Source organism: Bombus bifarius, unplaced genomic scaffold (assembly GCF_011952205.1).
Source record: "Bombus bifarius isolate JDL3187 unplaced genomic scaffold, Bbif_JDL3187 scf7180000008199, whole genome shotgun sequence".
Classification (NCBI taxonomy): Eukaryota; Metazoa; Arthropoda; class Insecta; order Hymenoptera; family Apidae; genus Bombus; species Bombus bifarius.
This window is the reverse complement of record NW_022884505.1, coordinates 3,713,225-3,737,538: the sequence shown is the minus strand read 5'-3', so window position 1 is coordinate 3,737,538 and position 24,314 is coordinate 3,713,225. Positions and strand designations below refer to the sequence as shown.

At 38.5% G+C, this 24,314-nt stretch overlaps 2 protein-coding genes across 12 annotated transcripts in view; one reads left to right on the top strand and one right to left on the bottom strand.

Annotated features, from left to right (window-relative positions):
• LOC117210300 overlaps positions 1-22,186 on the top strand; it is a 66,225-nt gene extending 44,039 nt beyond the window's left edge. Inside the window, exons 2-5 of one of the 5 annotated variants that reach the window (XR_004488086.1) lie at positions 6,707-6,796; positions 17,130-17,224; positions 20,852-21,595; positions 21,991-22,186. Coding sequence is in view for 1 of the 5 variants with exons in the window: in XM_033453196.1 (XP_033309087.1) it covers positions 6,779-6,796; positions 17,130-17,224; positions 20,852-21,038; positions 21,146-21,187 (342 nt within the window). In the remaining 4 variants the exon portion in view is untranslated. Of the gene's footprint in view, positions 1-6,706; positions 6,797-17,129; positions 17,225-20,851 lie in introns of all 5 variants that reach the window. The other 4 variants (XM_033453196.1, XR_004488083.1, XR_004488084.1 and 1 more) reach the window with 4 other exon arrangements.
• Positions 1-24,314, bottom strand: part of LOC117210299 (titin) — a 245,115-nt gene that overhangs the window by 49,194 nt on the left and 171,607 nt on the right. For 5 of the 7 annotated variants that reach the window (XR_004488081.1, XM_033453192.1, XM_033453193.1 and 2 more), the window contains 11 exons: positions 8,609-9,381; positions 7,527-7,986; positions 6,711-6,811; positions 6,530-6,627; positions 5,836-6,056; positions 5,042-5,116; positions 2,859-2,963; positions 2,200-2,388; positions 1,744-1,954; positions 1,587-1,656; positions 383-1,270 (listed from right to left, as the gene is read on the bottom strand). Coding sequence is in view for 5 of the 7 variants with exons in the window: in XM_033453192.1 (XP_033309083.1) it covers positions 383-1,270; positions 1,587-1,656; positions 1,744-1,954; positions 2,200-2,388; positions 2,859-2,963; positions 5,042-5,116; positions 5,836-6,056; positions 6,530-6,627; positions 6,711-6,811; positions 7,527-7,986; positions 8,609-9,381 (3,191 nt within the window). In the remaining 2 variants the exon portion in view is untranslated. Of the gene's footprint in view, positions 1-382; positions 1,271-1,586; positions 1,657-1,743; positions 1,955-2,199; positions 2,389-2,858; positions 2,964-3,051; positions 3,104-3,574; positions 5,117-5,835; positions 6,057-6,529; positions 6,628-6,710; positions 6,812-7,526; positions 7,987-8,608; positions 9,382-9,975; positions 10,595-10,705; positions 17,086-24,314 lie in introns of those variants that run through there. The other 2 variants (XM_033453195.1, XR_004488082.1) reach the window with 2 other exon arrangements.

Genomic DNA, 24,314 nt, shown 5'->3' with positions numbered 1-24,314 from the left:
CTTAGTACGTTTCCAGTTCGAATTTTATATAAATCTCACAATAATCGTATATAAGTTGTCTATTAGAAAACCTATGATATATAGCAGATATATCGATAACGTAATACAAATAGATAGTAACTAAAAATTGAAGCAAAAGATAAAAAATTCCTATGGAAAGAAAACTCGACTTTTTGATCATTCTACTTCATATTTCTAACCTTGCTCCAATCCTCGAATTTAAGAAAATACTACGACTCAAGATTGAAACTCGAAATTGAATACCACAAATCAGATTCGAAAATAATTTCAATAAGTTTTTTAAAACAGACAAATACGATTGGATCAAAAATAATTCGAAGCACGTAGCAGGGCTAGAAAGAAGTAGAAAATCAATCCTTACTTCCGTAGCTTCTGTAACCTCCCAAGCACGCGGCCGGAAGTCCTCAGGAGCAAAGTGCGTGAGCACTTCCTCCACGGTAACGTGTTGCAGCTCGATCATTCTCATAAAAGCACGGAAGCCAACGGTAGCGGCCACTACACTTTCGTCGGTGGTCGTTTCTTCCGTCAGAACCTGCGTGATCAATGGACCATGACCTTCTCGTTCCACTAATTGAACCAGCGCATTCTGAGCCTCGGGGGTTTTCAACGCAGGGAAATTGTCCGTCCTGTACAGACTCTCGTTTATCTCGTTCACGGAGACACCTTGGCGCACCAAGAAACCGATAGTAGCCAATTCTCGAAGAGGAGCTTCGCCAGGTCCAAATTCTTTCGCGTGAAGCATCTCCATAATTTCCTCCACCTCTCTCGCGATATTCTCTCTTTGTCTTTCTACGATTTCCTCGATGGTCACTTCTTCTTTCACCTTTATCTTGTCTTTCTTCTTCTTTTTCGGTTTTTCCTCCGTGATTACTTCTCTAGGCTTCTCTTCGAATATTTCTTCTTCGGTTACCACTGTTTTCTTTGCTTTTCGTTGTTTGGCCTCGATTCGTTTCATCTCTTGGACACCAGCTTCAGTGCGCACCTCTGACACAGAGACGGTTTGCAAGGTTTCCGACGTGATTTTAGCGCGATCGACCACCGATTCCACTGTGAAATCTTGCGCTATGTCTTCCGTGGCCACTTCTGAGACGACCACTACACCTTCGCGCTCCTCCACCACCCGTTTCGCACGTTCCTCAGGCTTTGGTACCATTTCGCGCGCCTTCTGATCGTCGATCTTCTTCAGCGACGCGGTTGCTTCCGTCACTAGCGGCTCTTGGATCGGCACCACTTTCTTTGCTCGTGATATCTATGAAATGGAATGTTAACCTTTAATGTATGAGCATTAATTGAACGCAAATTTATCCTTTACTAACATTTTAGTTGACTATGGAGCACAATAATTAATGGTAGCTGTTAATATTATTTATAGTGATATAATGCATTTAATATATTTGTTATTTGGTATATTCTTGGATTATAACTTTCAGATCTTTTTTATCTAAATTAAGATTGTACTTGTTAAATTATTGAAATTTAAGTACAATTCCATTAGGCGTAAATTGTTTAAAAATTGTTAAAAACCATCTAAGGTAATTGTATATATATTTAATTGTTGTATTTACCTCTGTTGGTTGTTCTTCAATAATCTCTGTCGTTTCGAGTACCTGAGTCTCTTCAACGTCGACAATTTTCCTAAACGTAAAATTTCCATTATAATTATATCTCTTCATATATAAAACGTTTATTATTAACACATATTTGACTACTAATTCTACTGACTTTTCCTCCGGCTGTTCTTTAGGAACCAGCTTCTCTTTGCGCACCTCCTTCTTGTCTATCTTCACACGTTCAGTCTTCACCTTCTCTTTCGTCTCTTTAGCCTTCTTCAACTCTGGCTTCTTCTTTTTCGGTTTCTCCTTAGGTTTGACTTCAGTCACCTGTTCTTCGACCACCTCTTCTTCGTCAAAGAATGTTGTCTTACCCGTTACATCTGAAGGAAGAATTCGTACGATATTCCACTTTCAATTAATTATATACAAATTTTAATATAGTTAATTTTTAATTAACGGTATAAAATTATCATTAACTTTATATTTTCATGCACTACCTCCTTTAAAATTCCTTATAAATTTTCCTTCAATTTTCTCACAATATTATTTAAATGACGTACAAGTTTTTAATGTTTAAACGTGAATAACATATATATAGTCTGGTAGATTAAAAAAGAAATGGTACCTGTTACGCGTAGTTTAGCTTTCGTCGTTGCCAAACCTATCTCACTGGTAGCTTTGCACACATAAGTAGCATCGTCTTCTTCGGTCGCGTGTTTAATCGTTAGCGATGTCTTTTTCTCTTCATCGGAGATACGAACTTTCACGTTCTGGGTATTGGAGACCAACTTGTCATTCTTGTACCATACAACGTCTAAAAATGAAAAAATAATGAAATCGAATTTATAATTAACATTCTATCGAATCAGTTTGTAAATTTATATTTATTTTTGGCTGCAACAATAACATTAAAAAATAGCTAATTTTAATTTATTCCACTTTACAATGTATTTGCTATTATCTTACGAAATTCTCTTCAATCTTAATAGTAACGTTTTAATTTTAAATGATTCGTACAATTTGTGAACTGATCTGATATGAGCATGTAAAATCTAACAACAATTGAACGATTGCAATTTCATGTTTTTTTAAAACATATTTCCTCGTATTGTATACGAGCTATTCAGAACTCAAATTGATCAACTCTGTTTTTTAAAAATTTCTCAATTTTAGTATCAAAGCAACTGGTATTTCCTGTTTCAAAAACAGATTGCCCTTGATTATAATCTTCTGCATGGCTCATATAGTAATTATTTGTGATGATTATTAAAAGTTGTAAAATACCTGGAGCAGGATTGCCAGAGTATACGCATTCAAACACCGCGGTTTCACCTTCCCTCGCATAAACGTCGGTTATCTCTTGGATGAATCGTGGTACAGATTGCGTGGCTAAAACCAGGACACGTAAATTGTGATAACCATTCAATGGGAACAAGAGAAAAGTCTATAAAACAAAAATCTTTAATAAACAGTTTACCTGATCTCTTGATTGGTGATTGTGCGACTAGCGTGACCCCGATGTCAGTAATCTGGTTAGCCGAACGAGAAAAGGACAAAACACTCGTACACAAAGAAAATCCATGCGAAACAACAATTTTATGAAAAGCATAAGAAATAATTAATCTTATTATACAAGGCGATTCGTGCAACTCAAACGAGTCATATCTCTTCGTTGATTAACATTCAAGGAAAATATTAGAAGAAAAAGAAGATATTAAAGTTTCGATATTAAAGGTAAAACATTTTTTAACTTTCAAGTTTTAAACTGATCAATTTCGGACCGTGTTATCTCAATATATTTTTATGTAGAATTTTTTTATACAAATGATTGTATCTGTGCAAAAAAATGTATGTCTTCTCAAAAAATCCCTTGAAATGATTCATCTTTTTCCTCGAGTTTTTTCTTCTAACTTTAGTCAAAAATGGACTATTGACTTGTTTCAATTGTTACGTAAATCAGCCTGTAGCTATATTGTTAGTAATTCGATCAACAAGAATACCTGACATGGTGCCTCTTTCATCCTCACTATGATGTTCACTGCATGAAACCTCGGACGTCGACATGTTTCCAGCTAATCCAAGGTTTCCACTGCATTGACTCTCCAACAACAAAAATTCTTGCAACTCTTCTTGACTATCTGCTGTATGCAATTGTTGAAAAGCTTCCAAATCAATTTCTCTCGGTTCCAAAGGGTACATCTTTGGATCCATCATCAAGTTGCCAAAACGACGTTCTTTCGACCATCTTGCTACTGGAATTCTAGATTTTGGATAAGTATGATATTTCCTCGCGTGGTCATATTCCAACGTAGTTTCCATCATCTTTCCAGCGCCATAATGCTCGGTAGCGAATTTATTTTGCCCACTTCCGGTCGAAGCTTCGCTGTTCTCCTCGATAGGCGACAGATAGACGCCAGTTTCTGGAACGTTCAAATGTTCAGAGTGAACGTGGCTCCTTTTCTCAGTTCTCGGAGGTGGAAACTCGTCGAAGTCCAATACGATCTTCTTTTTCCTTTGCGTTCTTAATGACTCCATTTTAGACTCGTCTTTCTCTACCGATATCTTATCGATATTCTGCGTGGTTTTATTTATTGTTTCGTCATTACTAGTCGTATCAAAAGCATGAGTCTCTTCTTTCAATTTAACACTTTTGCCCAGTTTTACCGCAACTAATTTATCGGCGGATTTTATTGCTTTTGATTTTTCCAATCTCGTAGGCGAAGGAGAGTTCGATTTACCTGTTGCTTTCCTCAGCTTCTCGCTCGACGTGGATTCGTTGATCTTTGAACACTTTGCTCGGACCGGAGACGGAGATCTAGCTTTCACGGTCGTCACGATCGTTCCCCTTATTGGCGAGGTCGACTTTTCCAACGTCAAAGGCTTCGACAATTTCACCTTCTGCATATTAGAAGATTTACTCGTGCTACTTCCATCTCGTCTACTTTTCATTGAAACAGTCGTCGAAAGCGATTTCGTCTCCGCGCTCCTTTTCGTCACGGTTTTCTCCTCCAAACTCTCCGATTTCTTTTTCTTCACCACTTTACTTAACCTTTCACCTTTCATCTTTTTATCCATACTTTTTTGTTCGTATCTAATCTCGTATTTGTCATTAGATTTAGATTCACAGCTATTTTCGATATTTTGATCCAAAATCGTTCCTCTCTGAGTAATATTCATCTCCCAAGAATATTTTGTACTAGTGATCTCTTGTTCGATCTCTGTGGAGTCGGAGAATCTTCTGGACAAGAAGAATCCTTTCTGAGAAGAATCTTCCTCCTCGAAACACCTCTTACCTTCGTCGTCGATGTTCATTAGAGTTCTTGTGGAAGAGAATTCGCTGATCATCGTCGAGCTATCTCTCTGAGAACCTTCGTCCCTAATGGCGCGATCGTCCAGGCTATCCGTCGAAAAGCTGCACTCTGCTTCACTCAGCATGCAATCGATCGTCTGTGACCGACGACTCTTACCTCTGAGAGCTTCTTGCATCTCCTCCATTTCGGCCACCCATGATGGTTTCCTGTACTCCTTTGTTCCGAGGATTCCTAAGGAATCGAGGGATTATTAGCGATGTATTCGCATCTTCGACCCTTTCAGTCCCATCTTCCAAGCGACCTGATAATTCTTTTTAAGCCTTTGCATTTTAGATCAAAGCATTCTTTTCCGCTTCTTGGCTTTCGAATCATTTCGTGAAATTGTTTGCAACCTTTTTAATGGGAAAATCTGAACGCGAGAATTTTGAAAAGCACGTGTTGCAATTTGTAATTTTCAGAAGTTTGAAAATTTCGACATTTAGAAATTTAGAGATTTGACAATTTAGACATTTAGAAGTTTAAAAGATTTGGTGATTTAGAAATTTTTTATTTTAGTATTTTTTTCTTCTCTGCAATCATAAAATTAGGAAATTTCGCTACAAGAGTTGTTCAAATTAATCTGCGGATTAATACCAAATTAGGAATCTCATGATCATTTTCACATAAAAATTCGAGAGCCAATGGATGGAACTCAAAGGGTCCGAGTAGCTGGCAGAACGCTAAATGAAAGAATATAAAAAAAGTGTATAAAAGTGATAGGATGTGCGTGTTCAGTGTGAGTTTTGAGACATAATATTTATGAGGGAGATACAGGGAGAGCATTGGGAGATTTTCGCTGTTGAATCCAATCGAAGAAGAGCGTAGCTGAAAAGAACTCGTATCAAGCAGATTAGCGAAGCTTCTACAACTTTCGAAAATTGCTTCTTCGTTCGGGATGAACGAATCGTTACCTTCTACAGACAGGTACGTCATCGTGGTCGATACGCCGAGTGGATTGTGTACTTCGAACACAATCTCACCCGTGTCGTCGGGATATGTTTCGGCTATCGTCAGTATCGACGTGCCATCGTCGAATTCCTCGATTTGGAATTCTTCGGACGGCATGATCTCCTGGCCTTGCTTGTACCATTTTCCTTCTGGTTTCGGTTTTCCCTTGACCTTCACTTCCAGTCTATGAAAAAGTAGAACACAATAAAAATTGATAAAAATGATTGAAAATAGCTAGATTTGATTTAATAAAATTCTCAGCTTTATCCATAAGAAATTCACGATGGTATTAGTATAATTATTAGATATATTATACGTTATAATATACACATATTAGATATATTGGATAAATTAAATTAACCATTAGTGTTTAGTCGAAAGGATCAGCTTTGTCTGACTCGAAAGTAACATTCTACTTATTGGGTTGTTAACTAAGTGATTGCGGTTTTTGTTATTACCATCTAATGATAAAATCCGTAATCACTTAGTTGCCAACCCAATAGATATAGCGTAAAATACAGCTGGATTTCTTTGATTCTCAAGTGCAGATATAAAAATTGTAACGATTTTGTTTTCGTAAAAATATGTACGGTTATTTTCCACGGGTTCGCATACGCGTGAAAGTTTTCCTAAATGTTTGCAACATCATCTTTTTACCTGGTTAACTCTCCGACTTTGGTAGGAATTAACTGAGGAAGTTTCTTTATTATCTCCGGCGCAGATTCCTCTGTGTCCGTGTCGAACAAGGGAGTTTCCTAAAAAAAAAGAATTAAATTGAAAAATTGTACGTATTTATAGAAAAATCGAAATTTATGCAAAGTGATTTTTCTATAGGTACCTTGGGAGATAAGAGATCCTCTTCCGAACCACTCTGCCCTGTAGTAAGAGACGTCGCAACGATCGAGGATGCGATCTCCGAATCTGGTACGTACTCGTATGCTGTGAAGGGAAAAATATTATTATAAAAATCGGATTATAGTTTTCTGAAATGTACATTTCATAAAACATTTCATCTTGATTTTTTATATTCTTGTAATACTATCTTTAATATCAAACTTAAATAGTATTATTTTTATTAATTTATATTATTTCTTTTTATATCATTATATTTGATATTATTTTACAATCTGCTGTGCAAAATTTTCTCACCACACGTTCCGTACCAAATTTAAATAAATGTCATTTGTTCAACCATAACAATTCAATATACAGGGTGGTTGGTAACTGGTGGTACAAGCGGAAAGGGGGTGATTCTACGCGAAAAAAGAAATCGAAAATATAGCGAAAATTCAAAGTCGATTTTCTCGAAAACAAAGCCTCAAACGAAAAATTTTTATTCTATATTTTCGACTTCTTTTTTCGCGTAGAATCACCCCCTTTCCGCCTGTACCACCAGTTACCAATCATCCTGTATAATAAAAGCTCCTCAGCCATAATTTTATTATTCGACACATAAACTATTATCAAATTCTTTCAAATTGTCACTTTTAGTATTACCATTAAGTTTATATTTCTACGTATTAATTTGTCTGTACAAAACTGTCTCATAAATTTCCCCTAAATTTTCTCAAAATCTTATTTATCATCTCGAATTTAATCATCTCTATTATTATTTACAAACAACAATAATTAAATACACGATAAAATTCATTACCTTCCACGATAAGCGACGTCATGCAAACGGCCTCGCCAACAGGATTCACGGCACGACAAGTGTATTCTCCGGCATCTTCAGGGAATACTTCGGTTATGGCCAAACTGCACACACCTTCCGTGTCTTGTATAATAGTAATCTCTTTGCCCTCTTTGATAGGTTTGTTGTCGTGGTACCATTCCACTTTAGGCGTAGGTTTCCCATGGACGATGCACGTCAGGTTTGCGCTTTCACCGTCCATGACCCTGACCGGTGACAATCGTTTAACAAACGTCGGTGAAACAAGCTCAACGGTTTCTTCCCACGGTGTCTCCAACACATTTATCGTCGCCGTACAGGTGACTGATCCGCCAACGTTTTCGGCGCGACAGGTGTACGTGCCCGCGAACTCGGGCTTGATCTCCTTGATCATGAGGATCGATCTGTTCTCTTGCGTCACAATCCTTACCTGTGGCGTGGACTGCAATAGAAATTCACAAATTATTATATTCGTAATTCTCAAGAGTTTCTGGTATCGTTAATTTCCAGTGTAGATATTTTAAATCTTTAAACACAAATTGTTTATTATTTGTGATGTTCGAGGGTTTTTCCTATGATTAATTTTTGACGAGGATATTTTAGAATTCTAAATGCAAATTGTCCTTTATTCGTTGACTTTTAATGGTTTCTGTTGGATTTTCGGTGCAAACATTTTTCTGAGGATTCCAAGTGCAAATTGTCTTTTATTTGTGATTTTCAAACGTTCTTGTCTTAACTTTAAGTGCAAACGTTTGGAATTCTTGATAGAAATCATCGTCTATTTGTAATTTTTTAGAATTTTCGTTATAGATAAGTAGTTTCCAGCGTATGTATTCAGAATTTTTGGTACAAGTGTCTCGTTATTTAATGAGAGATGTAGTTAGCTGTTACTAAGATTCTCAGAATGATACGAAAGCCTCGAAGAGAAGTCAAAGGATGTGGAAAATGAATTTGAAAATATAAGCAGAGAAACAAGTGTGTAAATGTTAAAAAATACAAACGCAGAAAAAAATATAAGGAGAAACAGGAAAATGGATAAATACGAAAGTAGAAAGCTGAAGTACCTCCAGAGGACGAGTTTCGTGGAACCACTGGAAGGAGGCTGTCGGATAGGATTCAACACGTGTTTCCATGATCACGACCTCTCCTTCGGCGACAATCTGTGGTTGTAGCGGCTCGATAAACCTCGGAGCTTTCACTTCGTCTGTCTTGTCCTCGCGTTCTTTCACCGTAACAGAGCCCGAACTTCTCGCCTCTCCAACAGGATTTTGAACTCTAACCTCGTATTTCCCGCCATCTTTCTTCGTCACCTCAGGAATATATAATTCAGTGGTAGTTTCATAAATATTTATCACCCGTTTGTCAGATGGGACAATTTCAGTTCCATTGCGGAACCATTTCACTTTTGGCGTTGGTTTGCTCTCGAAATCGGCTGACAAAGTTAGAGGTTTTCCAAGTTCGGCTACCAAGGCTGGTAAAGGCCTGGTGATCTTTGGTGCTCTTAGAACTTCCGGTTTAGTGACCCTCACCGCGGTACCGATCACCAAATTAGCTCTGCATTCGGCTCGACCGAATTTATTCACAGCTCGAACGCGATAAATCGTCTCGTCCTCTTTCATTGGCTCCAATATGTGCAATTTTGCTTCACCGGTTTCAGGATTGAAGGTGATTTCTCTACCCTTTTGAGGTTTCAGTTCTTGCTCTCCGCGATACCATTTTACTTCCGGCACCGGTGTTCCAGTGACCACACATTCAAGTAGAGCTGGTTTGTGCTCTTCCACCATGAGAGGCTTAATAGGTGTTGCGAAGTGTGGCGCTACGCCTTCTTCCTCTTTTTCTGTGAAATAGAACGTCGTATGAGTTTATGGTAATTGTAAAGTGGAACGATCACGCGACGATACTGTAAAACTTCATGCAAAACACATCTGCATAATAGCGTAGATTGTACGCAACGAGCATAGAATTTTAATTTCGTTAAAATACTCGGATGTATATAATTATAATTATCATTATTTTCATTAATAATTGAAATATTCAAGAATAATTATTAATAAAAATAATGGCTTTTTTTTGAACGTAAAGCGAGCAGGCTTGCCGATCGCTAAAATTAAATAAAAAAGCAAACAGTAAAATTTCTGAAACTTAAAATACAAACTTTTAAAAATTTGTATATATATTCTTATAGGTTATATGTGATTTATAAAAAATTGCTTCCCTTTCAATTAAGTGTATCTACATTACCCTATAGAAATAAGAAAAACACACAGTAACAACAAAGAAACACAGGTAGAAAGCATCGTTCACACGTTTGCCAAGAAATTTCATAAATCCATAGAGTCGTAAGCCATTTGTAAAAACTCGTTAATTCCATAAGCCATAAAAAATTGAAGGAAAACGATCACACAGACGTCACAACACACAGATCTAGTACCGAATATCACGAGATTCACGGTGGACGTGGCTACTCCAGCGGGATTTGACGCTCTGCAAGAATACATGCCGGCATCCTCTTCTTTCACCTTAGTTATCTCCAACGAGGCTGTCGTTTCGTAGATGGTCATTATATACTTCTCACTGGCGTGAAGCTCCTGCTCGTTTCTGTACCAGGTAATTTCGGGGAATGGACTGCCGAACACTGTACATGTGAATTCTGCGGTTGTTTCTGGTTGCGCGATAACGGGTTGTAGCTTCTGAATGAACCTCGGAGCGATCTTTTTGTCTTTGTCCGTGATGGATATTTCTACTTGCGTACGCTGCTTGCGTCTGCTCTTACGATCCTCCACTGTTTCTTCTTTGATCTTTGTTTCGACCTCGACTACATCTTTCGTGACCACATCTTTTACTTTTTCCTCCACTCTAACCTCTTCTACGGTAACAGTTTCATCGATCACTTCTGCCTTTTCTATAGGAACAGGTACAGGTACCTCTTCTGGTTTCTTTTTAGGTTTCCTCCATGGTATTTTAGCCACTGTTTCTTCCTTCTCTTCTATCTCTTTTGGTTTCTCTAATTTCACTGGTTTCAATTCTGGTATTTTTTCTTCCTTAGGTTTCTCTTCGGGTTTCTCCTTTTTGATAGGTTTCAGAGTTACCTCTTCGGGTACTTCCTTTTCCTGTGGCTTCTTGGGTATTGGTCTAAGACGAACCTCATCTTTCTCTTCTACTACTTCTACCTTTTCTTTCTTGACTGGTTTAAGAACCACTTCCTCTACTTTTTCAATGAATTCTTCGTGTTTCTCGACTGGTTTCAATTCGACTACTTCCTTCTCTTCTTCCGGTTTCTTTGGACGTCGTTTCTTTATCCTAGAGACTTCTGTTTCAACGATCTCTTCGATTACTGTATCTTCTTTGTGTACCACTTCAGGTTTGATCTCTACAATTTCGACTTTTTCTTCGACGACTTCTTTCACCATTTCTTTCTTCGGTGCCCTCCAGGGAATTACGGGCGCTTCTACAGGTTTATGTTCTTCGATCTCTTTAACCACCACTTGGGTCATCTCTTTAGCTTCCACTTTCTGTTCCACGACCGTTGTTTCCTCCGAGACCACTTTCTCTTGATCGATCGGTACGACTGTGACTTCTTCTCGGAAATCGACGACCTTCTTCGCCTTTTTGCCAACGCGCCATGGTAATATGGATTCAGGTTTTTCCTCTTCTTTAGGTTTCTCTTCGACTTTTTCAGGGACTGGCTTCGGAACCGGTTTTAATTTCACTTCCTCCGGTTTCTCCTCTTCTGGTTTCTCGATAGGTTTGCCTGGTTTCAGCTTAACTTCTGGCTTCTTTTCTTCTTCCGGCTTCTCTTTTTCTATAGGTTTCAAAGTAACTTCTTCTGGTTTCTTCTCATCCTTCGGAAGACGTTTGACGGGCTTTAAAGTAACTTCTTCTGGCTTCTCCTCTACTTCCTTGGGAAGTCGCTTAACAGGTTTTAACGTAACTTCTGGTTTTTCCTCCTCTGGTTTCTCCTTCTTAATTGGTTTCAAAGTAACTTCTTCCTTCTCCACTTCTTCCTTAGGAAGACGTTTAACTGGCTTCAATGTTATCTCTTCAGGCTTTTCTTCTTCTGGTTTCTTCAAATGCTTGACAGGTTTTAATTTAACTTCAGGTTTTTCCTCCTCTGGTTTCTCTTTCTTAATTGGTTTCAGAGCAACTTCTTCCTTCTCCACTTCTTCCTTGGGAAGACGCTTGACAGGTTTCAATGTCACTTCTTCCGGTTTTTCCTCCTCTTGCTTGGGAAGTCGCCTAACAGGTTTCAACGTAACTTCTGGTTTTTCTTCTTCTGGTTTCTCTTTCTGAATTGGTTTCAAAGTAACTTCTTCCTTCTCCACTTCTTCCTTAGGAAGACGTTTAACTGGCTTCAATGTTATCTCTTCAGGCTTTTCTTCTTCTGGTTTCTTCAAATGCTTGACAGGTTTTAATTTAACTTCAGGTTTTTCCTCCTCTGGTTTCTCTTTCTTAATTGGTTTCAGAGCAACTTCTTCCTTCTCCACTTCTTCCTTGGGAAGACGCTTGACAGGTTTCAATGTCACTTCTTCCGGTTTTTCCTCCTCTTGCTTGGGAAGTCGCCTAACAGGTTTCAATTTAACTTCTGGTTTTTCCTCCTCTGGTTTCTCTTTCTTAATTGGTTTCAGAGTAACTTCTTCCTTCTCCACCTCTTCCTTAGGAAGATGTTTAACTGGCTTCAATGTTATCTCTTCAGGTTTTTCTTCTTCTGGTTTCTTCAAATGCTTGACAGGTTTCAATTTAACTTCAGGTTTTTCTTCTTCAGGTTTCTCCTTCTTAATTGGTTTTAAAGTAACTTCTTCCTTCTCTACTTCTTCCTTGGGAAGACGCTTGACAGGTTTCAATGTCACTTCTTCTGGCTTCTCCTCTACTTCCTTGGGAAGTCGCTTAACAGGTTTTAACGTAACTTCTGGTTTTTCTTCTTCAGGTTTCTCCTTCTTAATTGGTTTTAAAGTAACTTCTTCCTTCTCCACTTCTTCCTTGGGAAGACGCTTGACAGGTTTCAATGTCACTTCTTCCGGTCTTTCCTCCTCTTGCTTGGGAAGGCGCCTAACAGGTTTCAATTTAACTTCAGGTTTTTCCTCCTCTGGTTTCTCTTTCTTAATTGGTTTCAGAGTAACTTCTTCCTTCTCCACTTCTTCCTTGGGAAGACGCTTGGCAGGTTTCAATGTCACTTCTTCCGGTTTTTCCTCCTCTTGCTTGGGAAGTCGCCTAACAGGTTTCAATTTAACTTCAGGTTTTTCCTCCTCTGGTTTCTCTTTCTTAATTGGTTTCAGAGTAACTTCTTCCTTCTCCACTTCTTCCTTGGGAAGACGCTTGGCAGGTTTCAATGTCACTTCTTCCGGTTTTTCCTCCTCTTGCTTGGGAAGTCGCCTAACAGGTTTCAATTTAACTTCAGGTTTTTCCTCCTCTGGTTTCTCTTTCTTAATTGGTTTCAGAGTAACTTCTTCCTTCTCCACTTCTTCCTTGGGAAGACGCTTGGCAGGTTTCAATGTCACTTCTTCCGGTTTTTCCTCCTCTTGCTTGGGAAGTCGCCTAACAGGTTTCAATTTAACTTCAGGTTTTTCCTCCTCTGGTTTCTCTTTCTTAATTGGTTTCAGAGTAACTTCTTCCTTCTCCACTTCTTCCTTGGGAAGACGCTTGGCAGGTTTCAATGTCACTTCTTCCGGTTTTTCCTCCTCTTGCTTGGGAAGTCGCCTAACAGGTTTCAATTTAACTTCAGGTTTTTCCTCCTCTGGTTTCTCTTTCTTAATTGGTTTCAGAGTAACTTCTTCCTTCTCCACTTCTTCCTTGGGAAGACGCTTGACAGGTTTCAATGTCACTTCTTCCGGTTTTTCCTCCTCTTGCTTGGGAAGGCGCCTAACAGGTTTTAACGTAACTTCTGGTTTTTCTTCTTCTGGTTTCTCTTTCTTAATTGGTTTCAAAGTAACTTCTTCCTTCTCCACTTCTTCCTTAGGAAGTCGCTTGACAGGTTTCAATGTCAATTCTTCTGGTTTCTCCTCCTCTGTTACTATCTTTTTAGCTGGTTTCTTTCCAGGTTGCCATTGCAATTCAGCCTTCTTTCCCAAAACTTCTCCATTCTCCACTGCTTTAGGCTTCTCCATTGGTTTGAGCGTTATTTCTTCAGGTGTTTCTTTCTCTTTGGGGATTTTCTGAATCGGTTTCAAAGTTACTTCCTCTGTTTCTACCTTTTCTTCTGGCTTCCTCTCTTTTCTCGTAGGTTTTAATACAACAGCTGTAAAGTCTTCAGTTTCGGCCTCTTTTATTTCCTTCGCAACGTCTTCACGTTCTTGAGGCTTCTTTCCTCGTTTAACCGGTTTTAAGGTCACCGACTTAAAGTCGCCGATGCTTTCTTCCTCTTTCTTGACTACCTTTTCATCTACAATCTCCTTCTCTTCAGTTACTTTCTCTAAAATCTTCTCTTCCTCCTTGTCGATTATTTTTTCTTCAGAAACTACCGGTTTCTTGGGCTTCGCTTTTTTATGCCATGTCGTTTCTTCAATTTCTTTTATTTCTTCTTCTTTCGGTTTGATCGGTTTTACCTGCACTTCGTCTTCTTTTGGGGCTTCAGATTCAAGTTTTTCAAGTGGTTTCAGTTCTGGTTTCTCTCGTTCCTCCTCTTCGGGTTTCGGTTTTTGGAATGGCTTCAATTTGATCTCTTCTTTCGGCTTTTCTTCGGGCTTTCGTTTCGGAATGGGTTTCAGTTGCACTTCTTCCTTCTTTTCTTCTTCAATTGGAATGCGTTTGACAGGCTTCAGCTTCACTTCTTCCGGTTTCTCCTGTTCTTCTGGTACACGTTCACGTCTGGTAGGTTTCAATACAACTGATCTAATATCTTCAACCTGTTCTTCTTTCCTTTCCGGTATCTTCCGTGGAACCTTCTTATCTCGAAGCCATGGGACCTTTTCCAGTTTCTCTTTTTCTTCCTCTGGTTTCTCTTCAGGTTGAACTTCTGGATGAAGTTTTTGCGGAATTTCTGGCTTCTCTTCCTTCTGTTTCTTTCCTCGTATCCATGGAACAGGTACTTCTTCTTCAGGCTGAACTTTCTGCAGAACGTCCGGCTTCTCTTCCTTCAGCTTCTTTCCTCGTACCCATGGAACAGGCACTTCTTCTTCGGGCTGAACTTTTTGCGGAACTTCCGGCTTCTCTTCCTTCGGCTTCTTCCCTCGTATCCATGGCACCGGCACTTCTTCTTTTGCCTGTTTTTCAGTCGTCTTTTCAGTCTTTTCGACGTCGAGAAGAGTAGTATCCTCTTCTTCGTGATAAGGAATCTTTTCTGTAGGTTTCTTTTTACCTCTGGCCCAAGGAACTGGCACTTCTTTCAGTTTTTCCTCAGACTCGATATCTTTCTTCACATCCAAGATCGTTTTATCTTCTTCTTCCTGGTATGGTGCTTTTTCTTTTGGTTTCCTTTCTTTTCTCCAAGTTTTTACTTTTTCTGTCTTCTCTTCCTCAACTTTCTCTTCTTTGTCGATCTTTAATAGCTTTGTATCTTCTTCTTCGATGAATTGTGTCTTATCTGTCACCTTCTGCAAATCTACTTTGTCTAAAGTTTCCTTCTTAATTTCTCTCTTCTCCGTTTTCGTCGGTTTCAGCGTGACTTCTTCCAGACTTTCTCTACGAATTTCTCTTTGCTCAACTTTAGTCTTCTTCAAAGTTATTTTCTCCTCAGTCCAAGGTTTAGTTTCCGGTTTCTTTTCAACTTCTTCTATCTTCTTGACCTGTTTATCAACTTTGACCGTAGTTTCTGTGTCTTTGGAGACTTGAAGAAGGGTCGTGTCTTCCTCTTCAGTGAGCACGTCTTTTCTTTCAGGCTTTTTAGATACTTCTTTTACTTCCTTCTTGGGAATTGGTTTCAAATCCACTGCTTCAAGACTTGGTTTCTCAATTTCTCCCTTTTCTGGTCTGGATGGTTTTAATTCTACTGTCTCTATTTGTTCTTTGGGTATTTCTTTCTTGTCAGGTTTAGTTCTCTTCAAAGTTATCTTCTCATCAGTCCAAGGTTTAAGTTGTTCAACCTTCTCCGTTGAAATCGACTCTTTTCTGAGTTTCTTCACTCGAGTGTCTTTGGTAACATCAAGCAACGTCGTGTCTTCCTGTTCTACGTAATCAGTTTTGTGTACGACTTCTTTCACTGTCTTCTCTGTGATTTCTTTCGTGACTGATTTAAGATCCACTGTTTCCAGACTTTCTTTTCGTACCGCAGATTTTATAATCTTTGATGGTTTCAACTCTACCGTTTCTATAGTTTCCTTTTCAACCTCTTTCTTCACAGGTTTCGCTTTCTTCAACGTCACTTTCTCTTCGGTCCAAGGTTTAGGCCCTTCTGGCTTCTCTTCTATCTTCTCTTTCCTCAATTTCTTCAGTTCTTCAGTCTTCGATACGTCTAATAAAGAAGTGTCTTCCTGTTCAAGGTATTCAGTCTTTTCAGTGATTTTCTCAGTGACTTTCTCAGTCACTGTCGTTGGAATAGGCTTCAAGTCCACCTTCTCCACACTCGGCTTTCGAATCGGAAGTTTCTCCACCTTGGATGGTTTCAGTTCCACAGTCTCTATAGTTTCTTTCTCAACTTCTTTCCTTATAGGTTTAGATTTCTTCAAGGTGATCTTTTCTTCTGTCCATGGCTTTGCCTGTTCTACCTTCTCTTCAATCTTCTCCTTCTTTATTTTTCTGACCTCTTCGGTTTTGGACACGTCCAACATGGACGTATCTTCTTGTTCAAGGTAATCAGTTTTCGAAATAATTTCTTCAGTAACTTTCTCAGTCACAGTTGTGGGAACAGGTTTCAGATCTACTTTTTCCAAGCTAGGTTTCTCAATATCCTTCTTAACGATCCGCGAAGGTTTCAGTTCCACAGATTCTATAGTCTCTCTAGGAATCTCTTTCCTGTCAGGTTTCGCTTTCTTCAATGTAACCTTCTCTTCGGTCCAAGGTTTAGTCTCTTCCTTTCTCTTTTGAACAGTTTCGTCCACTTTCTTCGTGGTTTTAATAAATCTAGAGTCCTCTTCTTCCACGTAAGCCTCTGCTGTAGTCTCTTCCAGTCGAGCAATCTTCTCTTCAGTTCTCACATCTTTCGTTACTTCTTTCGTAACATGTTTCAAGTCAACAGCTTCCAGGCTAGCTCTTCTAATTTCTTTTTTCTCGATTTTCGCTGGTTTTAATTCAACTTCCTCTAATTTTTCTTTCGGTGTTTCGCGAGGTATCTGTGGAGTTTTCTTTAATACTATAGCTTCTTCGGTCCAAGGCTTAACTTGGGACTCTGTCCCTTGTAATTTGTCCAAAGATGTGTCACGAGATTTCGGTTTCTCTTTTCGCCATGGCGTCACGTCGCCAAGTCGAGGTCGATGATGAACTCGCCCCTTTCTCCAAGGTAACGATTCATCCCCTGGTTGTAAAGGTATTTCAAGTGGCAATCCATTCTCGTCTAAGGGTAACGGTTCAAGGACAATGTCCTTGCCCGTACCAAGACCTATCGATGGTTTCACGCCGGTTTTCGCGCCTGGTCCCGTTTCTGCAGGAACTTCGTAATACGCTCCTTTTCTCTCTGCAATGGTACACGTGCCAGAGTAATTTTAAATCTCGTTTCAGGATGACATCGTTGAATCATCGCTCACACGGAAGGAAGCTCCGAATCATGCTAAAAACAAGCTGGCAACTGGTACGTGGGATGATGTATGTTTTAGGTGAGTAGTAACGATATTAGTGCATGCTCAACTATGATAGTACTTGGGTAGCTGCAGAATAATTTATGTTTGTATTCCATTGCTATTGTTACTGTTGTTTAGTAGGTGTTTGACATCAGTAGAATGAAATTCTATTTATCTGAGTCAGTTCAGGGTTGAATGCTTCTAGAAATACTACTAGAAATAAAGGTTTTTAAATACGGTGGAATATTTATTGTCAAAATGGCGATTAAGGGAAGATTTTGGGATGGTCTCTTGTGAAAATCATTGGAAAACAATAATAAGAATTTCATTTTTATTTAAAATAATAATTAATAAAAATAATTGAAAAACTCTTTTCCTATATGAAAATAAAATTATTCTATTGTAACTTTTCAAACTTCTATTTTAATAATCAGACTTCTTGTGATTCTCAAACATAGTTAGAATTTTTCATTTCAAAAATAGGCATTCACATTTAAATAACACGTAAACAAAGCTCAGATAAATGGAATCCTATTATAATGAGTAAGGATTTTGACATGATGCAGACTTTTCGCTTTAATTTCTAATTACACTCTAAAATAAAAATGACTTCCTTCCTGATGAATTTTTTATAGATCAATTCAGTTCTTTTTCGTAACACGCTAAGATCGCCCTTCTGGCGATAAAATTAAAGATTCGAAAAATCGCGATGCCATAAAAATTGTTCAACCTTAAAATATTCCTTTTAATCTTTTCACGTTACAAATATATTATTATATTGAAATTAAACAATTCGTGGTTTCAAAAGTAAATTGGAAAGACATATACAATGTGCGTTAAGAAATTAAAAATTCATCTTCTTAAATCTATCCATAAGTATGTGTTTCGATATCCGTGCACAAGAATGTAATTTCAAATAGTAAAAATAAAATAATAATTATATATATATTATACGTATATCTAAACGCGACATGTGTCACACGTGGAATAAAGTTCTCTAATTCGTACTGACAAGTGTTAAAATATCTTCGATACTCTACGAAGTTCAAAGACGTCCAAGATCAAATGAAACACAATGCGTAAGTTAAAACAGTCCAAAGTAATTTATCCTCGGTATCTGATCTCTCGTTGTGTCTCGATATTTGGAACATTTGTGCCGTCATTTGCGGTGTGTCAGGGCAGTAACATGCCAAAACAACACAATCCTAACCGAAGATATTTTTAATAATTACTCGTGACTATAGCAAATGATGAACAGAGAGAGAGAGAGAGAGAGATTTTGTATTGTGTTTGATCGTGGGAAATCAAGAAACGAACAATGTTTCAGCAGTAAACAAACATAAATATTTCGTTACACGGCAATTATATAAACAATACGTGACGATATTTGAGTTGCTTACAAAACACGATAAATGGCCTGTCTAATTAATCATACCGTGAAACGTTCACGACAATATCCGGTGGTTTTATAGATATTCATTCGAGGATTCGAACGCGTGTAAATGCACTTGAAAATTTATGTTTCGCAATTTTGGATGGACGACTGGTGGAGTTGGGCCAAGTCGACCTCGCAAAAGAGAAATCAAGGCAGATCGCCAGTGGATCGTCCTTCGGAAACCAAAGTTATTCGGATTGTTAATATTCGGACGTGAAATAATAATCGCGATGAAGCAGGATTTATTTTAAAAATAAATCACAGCCGATTCCTCGATCTTCCATTTCGAATGTGTAAACACAAGGTTTCTTTACGTAACGCGAGAAACAATTTACGACATCGTAGTTTCTTTAACATCATAGTTCAATAAATTTTATTAAAAAATTGCCGAGATTGTTTTCTTACGAAAATCGTCTTTTTTTTGTTTTCCTCTTCCCTCAATTTTTTTTCTTTTTTTTTAAGTACAAAATTAAGATGTTAAATTATGCGGTCGTTATTTCTCGGAGAAAAGGATTAAATGATTTCTCGAGTGTTAAAACGCCTTCTGCAGACGTTGCTTACTTTTGATTTCTTTTTCATTCTCAGCGGGGGATTTTAGCGTAATATCAACGAAAGCGTGCAACACGCTCGTCTTTAAACTTCGCGTGAGTTTATTTTTAAACACGACATGAAACAGATGATTCGTCATCGACTAGCCAGATTCCAAATGAAACTTTTTCGCCGTTTCACTGTTTTTTTCAGATATATTTTTAAGTCGATTCTGTTAATCGCGGACTCACCCGTGAAGTGAATAATTGGAATAAGACAGAAACGGAGATAGGTTCTTTTGTCGAAGAAATTAATCATAATAAACGTGACAGATGTGACTGCAGTTTAACCGATCGTTTAGAATAAACGATATCGAATAAAATAATATTTGGGAAAGTGATCGTACAAATAGTTATAAATTTACAAAGGTAAAAGCCATAGTATGAATGCGTATTATTAATTAATTTATGTTTTTTTTTATTACAGCGTTATTCGTATTTGTATATTATTATTTCTTTAATATGTTCTATTAATAAATTTTTCTGTTCCATTAAATTTGTAATTGCAATGATAAATGACACGTCTCAAGTCTTAGTAACAAATTAAAAATTCGTTAACAAATTAAAAATTCCCTTTTTTATAGCGGCTTTCATTTTAAACTCGTTTGTATCAATTATTGCAATCGTTTTATTTTAAATAAATATAAATTTGATTTGAAGAGATTCCTTATGAACACTTCGCAGAATAAAATGGAAAAAGAAGATTCAAATAAACTTTGTATGAGATGCAGACAATGTAAGTCTAAAGTTCAATAAGTCAAAAGCATGAAGCAAATCTATAGCGAATTATTATGTGTCAAATGTTTATGACACAGGTACAAGATTAAGCAGCCTAACGTCGGTCAGAATTATTCAAAAATTCCTAATTGCCATCGATAGTTTTAATATTTGCAATTCTCTGACGACTTCCTTCAGACTATTAAAAAATCTCCTCATTACGTCAACGAATTTCTTATCTCAAATTCTTAGTCTATCGATTTAAAATTGATAGGATCAAGTATTTCAATTTCTTGAGAAATTTTTTTCAAAAGTAACAAAACGTCGTCTTTACCCACGAATTTTCTATCTCGAATCTGTTGATTATCATTTCAAAGTTTCTCCGACTAATAATCTCGACATCGACGATTCTCTAAAAAATTCTTCAGAAAGAATTTTCTAATCCTTTCTCTTAATAGCTTCTAACAAATCTCATCGGTTCAAAATTCCTCTTTAATTACCGAGAATTCTATCATTTTGAAAATCCTCCGACCAACAGTCCCAACATTTGCAATCCCGCAACGATTTCCTCTGAAATATCAAAAAATCCTTCCTCGCCGATAAATTTTGCATCTCAAATTCACCGACCATCGTTTCAAAATTCCTCCGATCGACAATTCAATCGCAACGTCGATCTCCTCGTCGTTTCAAAATTCTCAATTATCGTCGACGGTTCGATCATCTCTTCATAATTTCCTCGAAGCTATTAATATTCAAAATTCCACTCTCCTTTGACAAATTTTTCATCTTAAATTCCCAAGCATCGCCTCGAAATTCGCCGATCCATCATCGTCTCAATCCCAACCCCAATTTCCTCGTCATTTCAAAATCCTCAATCGTCAATCGCTGCGACACTCCACGACTCTCTAAAATTTCTGCTTAAAGATTCCTATCTCGAAGAGAAGACTCGATAAATTTTCTTCAACGTCTTAACCAAATATCGTGTTCATCGCTTCGACGACTTCCTGCGGTAGACGTGGACGTCGCGCGGAGGAGTTGCAACGCGGAAGCCCCGTCTAGCGTTCTAAGCTCGCTAATAACCTGGCGGCGGGTCATTATTCTAGAGAAGGAGGTAACGGAGGCGGCGGTCGCACGCACAGTTTCCCACTCAAAATGAAAAACCCGAACGCGACCCGTCGTAGAGGGGGCAACGGTGATGCATGCACCGAATACTTTCAGTGTCGGACGTCGACGAATCGTGGTGGGGAAACTCGTGTCTGACGCCACTACGCACATCTCTACCCCAAGCTTAGTCTAGCCTTAATAGTCATCCACTGGAAGCCGGAGACGATGAAGCTGGCCAGAACGAAACGTCTTTCTCTGGATCTTATTCTGCTACGGCAATCTCCGTTTCCACGCTTCGTCAATTTCTCTTGGCAGGGACATCAAGTGACATTTAAGTGATATTCAAGTGATATTTAAGCGGTGCTTCGAACGGTACGCGTAACGGTGACATTTTCTGACCAGTTTCGTGATTAATCGCTGACCAACGTGGTGTTTGACAGTTGGCTGCCTTCGATCGGACTGCATCGCTTTGTTTGCGACAATGTCGAATGCTAGTTCGATGGAAGTGCAGCCGCGATTGAACTGGACACGTGTGATCTTTTATCGAAGTTGAACGTCGCGAAGGTAGTGTGATATATATATTTTTTGAAAGATAAATTCTCGGTGAGCGTTGGTGCGAAAATTTGAATAAAATTCATGTGGTTGGTTATAATACAATCTTTGTGGTGCTTGATCGAAGTGACAGACTCGTCGGTGGAAATATATAGAGTTTTTACGTTTTTCTTCGGTGGTCGTTACAGTGAATCGTTGATATATTCTTTTTATGTTCAGTTTGATTTATTATCGAACGTAATTAATCATTTATTCGGTATAAATATGAGTTTCGTTTCTATTGTTGGACGATTACAAATACATTTCTTGCCAGTTTTAGTGATTCATATATTTTTTTCGAGACACGAGACTCACGTACCATGTTCGTACGAGATAACGATCAGTATGATTCTTCTTTTCTTTTTTAGCGGTGATGATTCACCTGTGGTGAACAAGACAAAGCGTTGTTTATCGTGGCGAGTCTCGTTTCTCGGATACATGTGAGAACGGATACAGTGATACACACTAGGATCTAATGGATGACACACAAAATTTATTCGATGAATCACGGACGATTGGAGTGGTCATGTACAAAAATAAAAATAAAATCAACGTTTAGCGAGACGTGGTTGTCCCTGACCTTCTTCTTTCCCTCGCTCACGCTAATTCATCCGTTTCGTATCTTCTTCTTTTTTCTCTTCATTCGGCCTCTCGCTCTTATACATCATTTTTTGTTTAATTCGAATTTATCTCACGTTATCTCTCACATATACAAGAGTTTGATCGCTTTAACACAAGTTTAAAACCGAACAGATTCTTATCGATCAGCGATTAGAATAATACGACGGAAAATCGAAGTTAAACAATCTTAAACATTCTCATGTTTCTCGTATAAAACAAATGAAAATCGAGCGTGAGCTCAAAATTGAAAACATCTATATAAATTAACAAAATTTCACAGTCGATGGTTACGATAATACAAAGAAATTTTATTTGATATTCCTCTCAAACAAAACCAAGAAGATTAGATACAAATTCGAAACTCAACAAACTCCTATCGATCAATGAGATTTTACAATCAGTCGTTGTAACATTACAAAATAAGATCAGAATTGAACTATCTTGAAACTGTATATTCTTCTTTTAAAAGAAGATCCAATAAAAATGCAGAAACGAACAGATTTCTACAGATCAATGAGACTTTACGATCGATACTGTAATTACTAAACTGCGAATATTCACTGGTTTGACGTTCATTGAAATACAAAAAAATGCACAGAAAACAACATAATATACAAAAGTATAGAAAATATCTGAAATAAAGTATTTATAATATACAGAAGATAAGATTCTTTCTCTAAATCTCGTTGCTTTAATTCCGTTAAATTCTATTCAGGGCTGGTTCCTTTAAAACATTCGCAGTTCACCAACTACAACAACAAACATAATTCAACTAGAGAGCATCGAAAGATTGCAGCAAGTGGAATTCCACTTAAATCGAAGCCAGTTGGAGCGAGCAGACGGTTGGCCGCTTCGTCACGATGTCCCAACGTCCGTCTCTCCGCTTCTCTCGACGAGCAAGAGGAATCGAGACGTTTCTCTCGGTTGCATCGGGTTTGGACCTCCCTCGTATACGCGATCGGGCCACGAGCGCCGCGAATTTACCAGAAATAATTCCTTCCCGCCTTCCAGAGTGCGCTGACACGCGCTCGCTCCCCCGTATTATTTCTAGCGGGGCTGAATCACCAGGGCAGCTGGGTTGGCCGAAATAGTCAGGCTTCGTCTCCCTCCTTTAAAGCCTGGCACGGCGGACAACCGTCGACGAACCGACGAGAAATGGCAGCTGGGGGCAGCGTGAACGCGAAGAGGTGTGAGGCCACGGAAAAGAAGAGCCGAACGCGCACGCATCGATGAATCAGCGCGCGCTCTTTTTCTCCGCGTCCCGTGTAGACTAGCCGTTGGCAGTTGTCTTCTTGATGCTTCAGGTGGTCGCCGATTCAAGGTCGTTGTCAGGCGAACGAGAAGCTGAAGCTTCGTGCGCACGAATACGTCTCCTCTTCTAGAAGGATCGCCTTCGGTCGTGGATCATCGATACGACGCGTGCTTTGGGGATGTTTGGTGTAAACGGGAATGGAATTTGTTTTTTCAAGCCTGGAATACTATAGCGGGATACTGTACAGCCCACTGATTTTCGTTTTCGTAAGAAACCATGGTCTCCTGTTATTTATTCCGAGAATCTTTTTCTGCTAACTTTCTGACGCGATAGGTTCGAACTCGTTTCAAGTAAAATGATATTTTTCCATATTTTCTGTCGTAAGTTTGAACTTGTTGGAAGTAGACGTTAGGCGGATAAAGCGATACGTTTCGACATCGTATGGTAAGTTTGAGCTTGTCCGGAGTAGATTGACAGAATTATATTCTACGACAATTTAGATTTATATTCCGTTCTGATTCGTTTTTATTAATGGGATATACAGTAGCCTGGTATAGCGTATCGATGGGATTATATATATATATAGGCAAAGAAACGGGATAAAAGAGTATGTGAAAACAGGGTGCTGCAGGGACGAATGTTACAATCGTTACACGATCATCGTTCTTATTTTCTCGTTGTCGAGCGGACACGCGTTATTTCGGCATCTCGAATTCATTAGGACACAGCAGGGGTCCGTAATTACCTGTCGCAAAGCGGTTTAATAGCTCTGATCTCATAGGAGGATCGTACACACGCTTGAAATAAATCCGTGCACGG